Genomic DNA, 12,987 nt, shown 5'->3' with positions numbered 1-12,987 from the left:
TATCTAAAATTTTATAATAATATTTAAAATTTTTAATGACGATAATATAAATATATATTTTATATAAATTAATCTCTTATATTCATATAATATTATTAATATTTTGTCTTTGAATATTTTTTTATTTTTATTAATATCATCATAATATATTTTTTTTGCTACTAAATGCCATGGTTATTAATTATGTATATGTAGTAATATGATCGACATACAGTTGATAATTTAATAATAATTAATAATTTTTAACTATTAATTTTAGTTAAAAACATTTATAATAAATTATACAGAAAACAGTAATTTTTTTAATTAAATTAATATATATTTATTATTTTATTACATTTAATTATAATAAGTAATAAATCATCTATTTTGGTATGCGCCTTATTATAAAGTAATAAATTAAAGTAATTAATAATAATTTATTAATATAAATTATAATAAATTGTGTAATACTTAAATATCTAATTAAATTAATTAGTTGATTAATTAATTTATCGTAATGAATTGAATTTAACGAGTTAAAAGAAATAAATCAAAAAATACTCTCAAAAGCATGTCACGTTAACTCCATTACTAAATATAAAAATCTAATTTTTATTTTTTTTTATATAATAGAATAGAAGAAAAGATGTTTAATTAAAAAATGTTCCAAAAAGTATATATTAAAATTATAATTAAATTTTAAATTTTTATTTTAAATAAATATATAATAAATACATTAAAAATGTAAATCTTATATATTTTTATATTTTTTCTCAATTAATAAAATCAATCAATCCTTAACTAAAGCCTATATTGGGGGGTTACGACCCTTTCACTACACCAAATATAGCTACCTAAATTTGGGGCCCTAATTCTAAGGATTTCCATTAATTAACATTATGACACTTATAATATATACATATTTTTTGACTGTCAGTAATGGAGTTTATATCTCTCTCCACTTTTCCTTTTACTTTCCATTTCTTCCAAAACCTTGATTGCTACCATTTGAGGTGTGATGAGAAGAGACGAGAAACAAGAAAGTAACACCATAACCTTCACCGTGGCAGTTTGCGTTCGCTGTTCACCGTCGCTGCGTCGCAGTTCGCGTTCGCTGTTCACCGGTGCGGTTCGCCCTCGCCTTTCACTGTTCGTCGTCCCCCGCATCGTCTTTTATCTTCCCCTCTTTTATGTGTGCGAACCCTACTTTCCCATTTGGCGACTTTTTCCTTCTCTTCCAACTCCACTGAACACTGATAGTGAGTATTTAATTGTTCTTCTACTGTATTGTTCATACTAAACATGTTCGATGAAATGCTTCAACAAGATTTCTTTGAATGCGCTATTTGTTATTTCTTCTCTTGATTCCTTTGATGTTTTTGTGCCTTGATGGCATCATGAACTGGTTAATGTTCTTCTTGAATGATGTAGGTGATGTCGATAGCTGAAGCCGGAATTGAGCGAGCTAAGTATGCAGTTGACGGGTTTCTAAGCACAGTTGGTAGGTTGCAAGCTGAACAACATAAACAGGTACTTTATTGATGGTTCTATATTTTATTGTAGGGTTATGCACATGTTGTTTTGTAACATTGTTCTGCAGATATTCAATATTGGCCCATTTGTGTGTAATTATGCTGAAGCTGATAAAGCATGTCAACCTAAACTAAATCTTTTTCATATACATATCTTTCATGGCATTCGGTTAATAAGGTTGTGAATCCTCAGTGAATGATACAGCATATTTTGCTAAATTAGGCTCTGTTTTCACCAAACTTGTCTTTCTTCATGATCAAGGCTTAAAGTTAAAAGCCATTGTCGTCTTAGGTACTTCTCATCGGATCCCTTCAGAATACTAATGATGGGATGGAAGGCACTAATGAAATTATAGTCTTTAAGTTCCTGACAAAACCGAATTCAGTAAAACAAGACTTGCTAATGTTGTGAAGAGCCCGAAAAAATTAGGTTCCAAGGATCCAAGGTATGTTCTTATACTATCTTGTATTATCTTGTGATTTATTGATTTCAAGAAACAAATTCATCAACAATCTTCAATCTCTTGATTCAAAATTTGAGCCATGCATTATTTTTGATAAATAGCCTTCCGTTGAACTCATGGTGTTGAAGCATTAATCTTAATTAGCTGGTACCAATAGCTATTTAGACTTCAATAATATGTTTAAAATAGACATAAATTTAATTCCTCAATACATATATGATTTTAACCCTTACTTTAAAGAATTCTTTTTTGCAGAAAATTTAAGTCCTATAACTTGGTCCATGCAAAATTCAATAGAATGAACAATTTAGCCACTAAGAGAATTTAACTGTTTCTTTTGTTTTTCATTCTTTGTTTAAAAGAACTATTAATGAAAAAAATAATTAATTCTATTGGCTAATTTTTAAATAAATATTTATTTTAGAATCAAATCCAAATATATTTAGAATAGAAAAAGTATTCCTAAAGGTGTTGTCTGTGTCATGATTGATGAGTGTAAAGTCCACTGAATTATGCAAATTAAAGTCTTGAATGAAGGTGCCTGAATTTGAAGTCTACAGCAAGAGACACTTGTTACTAATCTATGGTCAAGTGAAGTCAACACCCAACAGTTGCACACCTCATTATCGATTCCCACTTTATTTGTTTGCTTAACATGATCGAGACATGATTTCTAAATATGTTTCATTTGATATAGTCTTGCTAGATAAATTGTTTCAATTGTAGATATCCCCCCTCCTCTTCCTTTGCCAACTTAGCTCTAACAGTTATTTCTTCACTTTTCACTGGAGAAGACTACTCTTGTGTATAGTTAAGTTCTTCTTTTGCAACCTCACAGTTTTTCAAATTAATAAAATGAACTGGCAAGTGAGCCGAAACAATGCACATCAGGCAGAACAAGTTGAAAGGTAGCTCAGACTTTATTTCAATTATTGTTCTAATTAATAATGATGATAGATATCTATCACTGCTTCTGTAAGTTATATATCAATATTGCAGCAGTGAATTATTATTGTAAGGTTCTTGCAGCATGCTTTTCTTTTCATGTTCTTCTTAACTAATGGATTTCTAGCATGGTTTAATTTCATCTTCATTAGCTTTTGCCCTCAATTTTCAAGCAATTGAGAAAGTACAACATAACTATGCTGAAATCACCCAAACTGAAAGAGAGACATGTAATCAAGTATATGCTTGAAATGTGTCTTGTTTTCTGCTATGTATCTGTGTATGTTAATTGATGCTTAAGATAGATATATAAAAATGTGGAATGGTAGTAGTAGTAGTAGCTTTGTCTCCGGGCCCCAAGGAATGTTTAGCTTATTTCACGTGGACAAGAAAGCTACTGAAGCCATCATCAGTATCCTAACATATATACATTCATCAGATGTGAAATTCTTTCTTTTCCTAATCTTTCTTTTTCTAATCTTTCTTTTCTACCACTAGCTATATAGCTAATAGCTTCTATATAGCTGCTGAGTGCTGACTCTCTCTCTCTTTCTCACCCTCTCTTCTTCCAAGTCCTTTCACCTTTATTTGCTTGTTCACCTTTAAGAAATAACTGTTTTCTTTTTTTACTTATTTGTTTGATAAGAACATCCATGGATCAAAGAAGTGAGAAGCAATGTAGGTTGGCCAATTAATATATTCACAAGGATTGAAAGGGAAGGTTATAAATCAATACAGAAACCTTTTTGTGGAGGCCCGTGGCAAGGGTTCTGCCATAAAGGATCTTAATAGTCAGAGGAACTTGTTCTGAGATATTTTAGAATTTTTTCATGTATTTGAATTTCATTTTATTTATTAGTTGATATAACTATGATAACGGAAGTCATTTATCATCTTATAAATCTAGTATTTAAGTGCTGATCTTACTTTGTTAGAGGTATTTTTCAGAGAGGAAGAACCACTGAAGTTGAAGCAAAATTTGAGAAGCTCTTGAGAAGAGTAAATGTGAAATCTGAAAAGGTTGACATGTCAAAGAGGTATTATTATTTGGTCTTCATTGATTATTACTATTTAGTGGAGTGGAAGCTGGAGACTAAGTCAAACTTTAAATCTATTCAATTTAACCAAAAAAATTGTAACGTTAAATTGTTCTAAGGACTTGCTACAAAATTGTATTCAAAGGGGTTGATTAAAAATGATCAAAGTATTGCTCGGAAAGATAGTAAGAAAGCAACTCTAGTTCTCTGTCAAAAGTTGAAGAACTACTGGATCTATGTTCAAGGTATGGGTTTTGGTGTTCTGAGTGTATTTTTATCAACGAGGTCCGAACACGGGTTGGCAAGGATGCAGCGTCACTCCGTTGCCACTGTGCAATCTTGATTCTGAGTAATATATGTGATAAAAATTAAATATATAATAAACCATTAATGAATTTTTATTTTCTTTTTTATCCTTTTAATCATGAATTGAAATGAATACCAAACATAACAAGTAAAAACACATAATATATAAACATATTGATATTGATTGTGTTATCTTCTATTTTCTCCAGTTCATTTAAATTGAAAAAGTATTTTGTACTACTGACTAATTTATTATCTATTTTTGCATTATAAATTATATCTAAGAATTAATATTTGATTATCATTAATTTTTTTAAAACATGCATTTAATTTTTTATTTTATTTTTATCTTTATAATTTTATATTTTTATTTAATTATGATCGGATTAACTGGGTAAATCAGTAATCCATCTGTTGAACTTTTAAACAATTGTTGAACTTTTAAACAATTGAACTTTTATACTGGATTAGACGGGAGTTTGCATAAAATTGATTTTGTAAACTAGATTTTGATAAAAAAAAAAGTTTGTGTTAAATGATTTATGTTTGGCAATTTTTGTATCAAAATAGATGATAGTAAAATAAACGTTGTTTAGCTTATATTATTCAAAATTACTTCCAGATACAAAAATTACAAAAATAGATATCAACTAAAATAATTTTTTTATATTATTCTATTATTTTAATTTAGATATTTAAATAAATTTTATTAATTAAATTTTATAATAAAATTAATATTTACTTACTAAAATAAAAAGAACATATAAAAATAGACAAAATATATTTTTAAATAAAAAATATAAATTATATATATATATATATAATCAAATGTTACATTTTTTAAGTATTAACGTGAAAATGTTAATTTAGTATTTTTTTACATTATACTCTTATTCTTAATATTATTTTAGAATTTAATGTTTATGATTTTATTATTATCTATGATTAATTTTTTATTTATTTTATCTTTGTTAATGAAATTATAATATATATTATAAAAAAATTATACTAAAACATAGTATATGAAAATTACAATGATAAAAGAGAGTACTAAAAATAATAAAAGATAAATATTTACTTTGAAGCGAATGAAATAAATCTAAAAGTTTTTATGATGTTTTTTATGTAGTATATTTTTATTTTTTTTAGTATGTTATAATTTTTTACTATTATTATTATTTACGGTTAATTTTTTGTTTAATTTATTTTATCTAATAAGATCAATAAATCATATTATAAAAAGATAATAACAAATATAATACACAAAAATCATAATTATAAAAGTGTATAATGTTAAACCAATAATTAACAAAAAAATAAAAATAATAAATAATATAAAAATAGAATTCATATAAATAGAAATAATAAGAACTCTATAAATAATACAATAACATAGATAAAAGATAGAGTTAGTAAAGGATAAATAAATGTTTAATATCCATGGCTAAAAGTCCGTTAAGAAAACGCAGAAACTAAAAATGGTTGTTATTTCTTATAGACGTAGCAAAATCACATTTGCGTTGAAGTTTTTAAGAAGTCTAAACGTGCTATTTCTTTTCCAACGTGTTAAACACACTCATTGTCAAGAAGAGTGAAGAAAGTAACGTGTTTACTATTCACACGCCTACAAATCAACCTCACTCCTAAAAATTTGGTCAAAATACTCCTCAAAGTCTCAATACAACAAGAGATACACTAACCCGTTGCAATTTCTCCATCAAGTCATTAGAGTAATTCCCACTTTTTAAACCTAGACTCACAAATTGGTCAATCTAAAGTTTCGCCAAACCAAAGCACTATATAAACAGCCATAACAACTCATAATTTCTCTCAACTCTCATTCTCTCCCTTACAATCATGGCTACTACACCAATGAATTCAAACCTCCTCTACAAGATTATTATTGTTATTTCCTTCCTTGCAATCACAACTTGCCCGGTTGCCTCAGCCGAGGAATGTGCCTCGAACCACCAAGGAGCATGTCACAACCGGAGCGAGGCGCTCAAGTATAAGATAATAGCAATACTTGCAATTCTAGTGATGAGCATGATCGGCGTATCGCTGCCGATGCTCTCACGCGTTGTGCCCGCGATTCACCCAGACCGTGACCTTTTTGTGCTAGTGAAGGCCTTTTCCTCCGGTGTCATCCTCGCCACCGGTTACATGCACGTATTGCCGGACTCATTCAGTGACCTCATGTCGGACTGCTTGCCGGAAAAACCGTGGCACAAGTTCCCATTCACTACATTCATCGCCATGTTTTCTGCTGTTTTCACCCTCATGGTGGACTCTTTCTCCAACTGTTTCTTTAAGAAGAGAATCCTTGCTTCTTCTTCTACTACTACTGGTGATTTTTCCGAGAAGAACATTGAAGTTGATGGTGGTTGCCGCAATGAAGTGAATAAAGAATTGGAATTGCTTAGTCACAGTCACACTCACGGTGATGAGATTGAACACGGAAATGGAAACACGAAAGTTGTGAGTGGGGAACAGTTGCTTCGCTATCGTGTTATTGCTCAGGTTAGTTATCTTAGTTGGTAAACTACCAAAATAGTAGTAGAAAGCTTATACCATTAACAAAAAAGAACTCCGACAAATATGAATGATAAATAAGTTTTCGAAAAAATTATAAACGTGATAACAATAATAAAACAATATCATATTTTGTTATTTTATCGTGTTTTTGTTATATGCATGTAGCACAACTAATCTTCGTTTTATTATTGTTGTTGGTGATGAATTTTGAGCTTGTGGATTATGTTTATTATTTATTGTTTGGTGTATGAATTGTGAGATGTAGTAGTGTGTATATAACACGTATGCAGGTGTTGGAGCTAGGGATTGTGGTGCACTCGGTGGTGATTGGTTTGTCAATGGGAGCTTCGGATAATCCATGCACAATTAGGCCTCTCATTGCAGCACTTTGCTTTCATCAATTCTTTGAGGGAATGGGCTTAGGAGGCTGCATACTTCAGGTTTAATTTGTTGATTGCCGATATGTATCTTTATTATATTTTTTATGTTAAAAAAATTAACCACACTAAAAATTAATACTAGTTAATTTTATTAAAATCAAATTTTCTTAACTACTAATAATGAACTAATGAAATAGTTAGAAAAGTTAGTTCCTAGTCATTCTCCTAACAACAATAATTTTCTATTTTTAAATATATACATGAACTAAGAAAATAATTAAAGAATTTTAAGGTTACAAAAAATTGAATCTAAATTAACAAAATTATATTAATATTTTTTCACGTATTCCATTAATTTTAATATTTACCAATATTTCTTTTCTTAATAACTTAGTTCAATCATGTCTTTGTGTAAATGCATAATTAAAAAAAAGATATTAAATATTGTCACCAATGTTTGTTTATTTTGTAAAAATGATATCTTTTTTTTTTGTCTCTCTATTTTCATTTATTGTATTTTCTAGTTTTACAATTTTAAAAGTGAAAAATTGAGAATAATGAAAACAAATTACATATTTTATTTTTCACAGTTCTCTAAAATTAAATATAAAACACTAAAAATAACTTAATTAGTATTCTGAAAGTGATAAAATATATTGATGTTTATATTCGAATGGTTTAATCCTAGTAATTTAACAGTCGGGTAATACTGTTGTCGGTTATATGGTATCCAAAGAATAAAGAATAATAAAGGAAAAAATCTTAAAAGTGTAGAGTGAACTTTCCATTTTGGATTCTGAAAATTTTATTTTTTAACAAAATGACTTTTAAACGAATGAAATAACATTTTGATCCTCCAAAAATAATCTTAATTTGCAAAATACACTAAGAATAAAAAAGCATACTCAAAAACAACTTTAGAAGTCGAATGAAATCTTTTTGGTAAAAACATAAATACTAAAAAAAATACTCTAAATATTGAATGTTAGGTAAGTTTTCTGTACGTACCTTCTAAACAATTTCTACATGTTATAACAAAAAAAAATGTAAGTTGTTTGCCCATTATAAAAAACTACTATATTTTTTTAAATTGAGACAATTTTTCCAAGTTCAATTTTGTTTCTTTCTTTTGAAGATTATTTTGTCAAATATTAAATTATTTGGGATCAAAATTATGATTTGCTCACTAGTGATATTCAACTTTATGTGAAAAAAAAAATGTAACTAAGAATGATTTAATATATAAATAGATACCCATTTAACGAATATATATTTCTTTTCCAACATCTTTTTTGGTAACAGGCAGAATATGGGATGATGATAAAGGGCACTATGGCCTTCTTCTTTTCGGTGACAACTCCATTTGGAATTGCATTGGGGATAGCTTTGTCGAAGGTGTATAGTGAAACAAGTCCAACCTCACTCATAGTTGAAGGTGTTTTGAATGCTGTGTCTGCAGGGCTTCTCAATTACATGGCATTGGTAGAGTTATTGGCCACTGATTTTATGGGCTCAAAACTTCAAAGTAAAGTGAAACTTCAAATGTGTGCATATCTTTTTGTTATGCTGGGAGCAGGAGGAATGTCAGTCATGGCAATATGGGCATAGAGAAAAAAGAAATGTTGTAAGAAAGAATAAAGTAGAATTTTTAGGGTGGGATTGCTTTTTACTTTTTTTTTTTTTTTTCTCACATGCATGCCTTGGTTAGTTTTTCAAGCCCCTGAGATCTAGTTTAGAAAGACCTAATAGATGTTAGCTCCATGCTCGAACTCAAGATTTTATGTCAAAGTGTTTGGTCACTTGTGGATTGCCATCCAATCAAAGTATCATTGGCTTTCTTTAAATTTGGTTTTAAGGATAAAAATCATAGTAAATTTTTATTTTAGTCAAACTTACAACAAGACAAACTCTAAATGTTTGAAGAGATCACCTTTTCTTCCTTCTGATTAAATAGTTACTCAAAAAAGTAACAGTGTAGCCTAGAAATTCTCTTGGTCAAGATCCAACCAAGTTGAAAAAAACTAAAACTAAATAAAGTACACATCTATCAATAATAAGTGATATAGTAACTTTGACTTAGTGTTTCCACTTGAATTTATGCCTCATAGTATATCCACTTTACCATAGAATGAATTTAGTTTATATTTATCTCTATAGTTAAACATTATATATCATGGTATACTAAAGTTTTAAAACAAATATGCAACATAAGACATACAATTTCAAGCCAAATAAAGAGATAGTTATATCAGCATAATATACTTCTACTTACATTACATAATACTAACCACAAATCTCAAAAATTTTTCAAACAAAAAATAAAGGCAACAACAAACATAATTCTCGTTGTGCAATATAAAAAGGGATAACCTACATTATAATCAATCACCACATTGATTCATCTAAGAGCCCACAATATAGACATGTAATCCCACCAAGAGTCCTAACATATAGGTACACGTCTTCCGTTTAGTTTAGTAAGACACAAAAATTTAATAGACATAGAATGACATAGATGGATATGAATACACAAAATTTGTGTACTACTTATAAGTTGGGACACTAAGACATAAACACAAGACACTAATTTTTTTTTTTAAATTCCAATTTTAACCCTAAACCCTAATCACGTTTCTTCTTCTCTTCTCTTCCGTCTTCCCTCTTCCCTCCTCCATCTTCTTCTGCCTCTATTATCTTCCCTCAATCACTCCTCCCTCTGCCGCCATTCTTAGCCACTCTTTAAGATCTGTCACCCACCACTAAACAGTCGCAACATCCCTCACGAGTAGCAAGTCACCGCGCCGTCGCAGAGCCGTCATCGTCCACCCTCGTGACCCAGCACCTCAACGCCATTGTCATCCACCCCTCGTGGCCCAGCACCTCACACCTTGCAACACAGAAACGCTCTTGCTACTCGTCTTCCTCCGTTTCACAACTGCCATCGCCTTCCAACAACTTGCAACCGTCATTGCCTTCTTCTCCCATTCTATTGCGGTCACCCCATCTCTCATTCTCTTGATTTTTTTAATTTTGGTTGATTGTTACTGTGATTACTAGTTGCTCCTCTCTGTCAATTTTTTTGAGATAGACAATAGTTATTGTTAAGAAATTTATTTCAAAATTTTTTATTAATTATAGATGATGATAGTCGTATTGATGATGATGGTGGTTGTAGATGTTGAGGATGGTGGTGGTAGTGGTGTTTTTGATAAGGATAAATTTGGTATTTGATATGAATAGAAATTTAGCGTATTGTTGTGTATATTATTACCAAACACAATTAAAAAAAGGGAGCTACTCAAATGAAGATGCAAAAAACATCTTTTTATGAAGATGCTTTGTATAAAAGTGTGATTTATTGATTTGGCCACACTTCAAATAAAAACAACACTTTTATAACATATCAAAATCTAACCCTACACTCCATCATCTAAGGGTCAAAAAGAAAAATCATCACATGAAGACAATTATAATATCTTCATGGGAGTACCCACCTTAAAAAAATTGTGTATGTTTATGTCTATGTATTGTTATGTCTTTGTGTCTGCGTCAACTCTTTTGTGTCTTTGTTACCAAACGGAGCCATAAAGCACCATCGGTCATCAAGAAACCAGCTCTGATTCCTTATTGGACAACTGACAACTAAAAGTAGTTAACTTACTCAACTACTATACTTTTAAGCCAACTACTCAAATGAAAATGGCAAAAATATCTTTTTATAAAGATGTTTTGTTTAAAAGTGTGACTTATTTATTTAGCCAAATTTTAAACAAAAACAACACTTTTTATAAATATCAAATTTGACCATACAATCCATCGTCTAAAGGTAAAAAAAAAAATATTTTTACATAAAGACGATTATAAAGTCTTCGTTATAATATCCACATACTGTTAAAGTTTTATAAATAAGAAGCATAACTATTGGACCATATATTAATATGGGTTAAATATCTTGAAGAAAATCACAAAATACTCTCCTATTTATGTCAAATGCAGAGGTAGAACCAATGTGAGTGGCAATGCAGTTACCTTAGGACAAAAAATATTGTTCCTGTATAATGCACATTCTGCCACAATTATTGAAGATATTACTGCAATTTTTGCCATCTGATAAAAACTAATGCTGAACACAAAGAAAGATAGCAGGGACAAAAAATAATTAAGAGTAACTTAAACAAAACATAAAGAACAAACAAATAAATAAATAAAAAATAGAACAAATGATACATAGTTGGTTTACCTATTCTACTTCAAGCTGACATTAGCAAGGCCAGATAGAGACATAACAAAGCCAAGTATAAACAAAAAAAGACATGTGAATGGATTTTGAGGAAGGAGATGCAGGGAGCAAACTTAGTGCATTCGACACCGCCATTAAAAACCAACTCACTACATAGTGAATCAGTGAGAGAAGTATTGAGAACTTGAACTGCACAGTTCATAGCACTTAGATAGAATCAAAATAAAATAAAAGATTAATTAACATATAAAAGAATAAGTTATAATTTCTATGATAAGAGAGTAAAGTAAAACAAATAAACAAACTTTTTGTCGATGAAGATATGCCAACTGCAACAAGAAAGTTGAAGGCAAGTGCTGCAGCAGGAAAACTAAAAATTATATATATCTATATATATTTATTTTTATTATGATGTTGTTTTTGCCCTCTAATAAATTATAGATGATTTTTTTAAAATTTATCTTTAAAAAATATTTTATTTAGTTAAACTTAACATGTAACAGTATTTATCTTGTAAAATTTGATTTAGTATTAAAATTAGAAATAAATGAATCAACTCAATAAAAAAAATTAATAACTAGTGATAAGGTATTTTTTAAAATTAAATAATTAATTAATTACCAAAGTAAAAATTTAATTTTTTAAATACACATAAAATTATCAATGTCTTTCTTCGTCTTAAAAAATTATTTGATATAAGAAAGAACATTATTTATTTATCTATCTATTAATTAATATTATATATTTTAACTTTAAAACAGTTTTATTTGTATCGTTATTTTTGTTTAAAAAAATATTTTTTTATAAATATTATAATGAATAAGTAAACTTTTTAATTGAGTGGGGGATAATTCATATAGTTAAATCTTTTGGTACTTAAATATAATTCAAACTTCAAAATTTAAATACTAGTATATTAATAAATTTAACATGCCTATTGATTAATTTTTTTATTTATTAAATATGTAAAAATAATAAAAATGGAGTTAATTGAGAACATGAAATAATAAGTTGTTTATAATTTAACCAAGATTTTGAGTTTAAATTTTAGAATATAGCAAAAGAAATATCTTTTAGAAATTATTTATAATAAAAAGTTTTTTTTTAAATTGTGCACTAATTTTTTTAATTTTATATTTTTAATTTTTTATTACATAATATAAATATTACTATTTAATAAAATTTATTTTAATATATTTTTATTTTATTATTAAAATTTTTTAGGTCCGTCACTGTATTCTAAAGACTGATAAGTTCACTGAACGAGGTTTACTTTGTAACCTGGAATCAGATACAACATGTATTTTTGTAATGGAAAAGTATGAGGAGACAATAATAGAAGTATTGTACAATACATAAATTTAAAATATTTGATAAACAATTAATTAATTTTAAATTATAAGTAACTAATTAATTTTGAATAGTTTTCAATTTGAAATTTAAATCATATATTAGAATTAGAATTACTGTCGATTTTGGAAACAAATAAATTACCTCCCTCTCTCACTTCTCTCTCTCAATACCGTTTGTCAGCATTCTATGCCTTTCTCATAAAGTCTCGCCGGT

General features: G+C 28.5%; 1 protein-coding gene and 1 long non-coding RNA gene across 3 annotated transcripts; both read left to right on the top strand.

Moving 5' to 3' along the window:
* The first annotated feature begins 860 nt into the window (after window positions 1-860).
* LOC112708498 (uncharacterized) lies at window positions 861-4,335 on the top strand. 2 transcript variants are annotated; one of them, XR_003156359.2, is made up of 4 exons: window positions 861-1,241; window positions 1,414-1,512; window positions 1,807-1,960; window positions 3,872-4,335. It is a non-coding gene; the product is annotated as an uncharacterized lncRNA (long non-coding RNA). The 2 variants fall into 2 exon arrangements; XR_003811372.2 differs by lacking the exon at window positions 3,872-4,335 and adding an exon at window positions 2,504-2,905.
* A 1,266-nt stretch (window positions 4,336-5,601) lies between these two features.
* LOC112782006 (probable zinc transporter 8) lies at window positions 5,602-9,025 on the top strand. Its single transcript, XM_025824569.2, has 3 exons — window positions 5,602-6,786; window positions 7,092-7,241; window positions 8,484-9,025. Exons 1-3 carry the CDS (start codon window positions 6,124-6,126, stop codon window positions 8,787-8,789), a joined length of 1,119 nt encoding a protein of 372 aa, XP_025680354.1. The 5' UTR covers window positions 5,602-6,123; the 3' UTR covers window positions 8,790-9,025.
* Window positions 9,026-12,987: the final 3,962 nt, after the last annotated feature.

The sequence above is a fragment of the Arachis hypogaea genome, chromosome 1 (assembly GCF_003086295.3).
Source record: "Arachis hypogaea cultivar Tifrunner chromosome 1, arahy.Tifrunner.gnm2.J5K5, whole genome shotgun sequence".
NCBI lineage: Eukaryota > Viridiplantae > Streptophyta > Magnoliopsida > Fabales > Fabaceae > Arachis > Arachis hypogaea.
The sequence above is the reverse complement of the archived record's forward strand: the minus strand, read 5'-3'. Positions and strand labels throughout refer to the sequence as shown.

Coding starts and splice junctions, on each gene's coding strand:
- LOC112782006 (XM_025824569.2), top strand. CDS start 6,124: ATGGCTACTACACCAATGAATTCAAACCTCCTCTACAAGATTATTATT. Junction 6,787..7,091: donor GCTATCGTGTTATTGCTCAG/GTTAGTTATCTT, acceptor ACACGTATGCAG/GTGTTGGAGCTAGGGATTGT. Junction 7,242..8,483: donor TAGGAGGCTGCATACTTCAG/GTTTAATTTGTT, acceptor TTTTGGTAACAG/GCAGAATATGGGATGATGAT.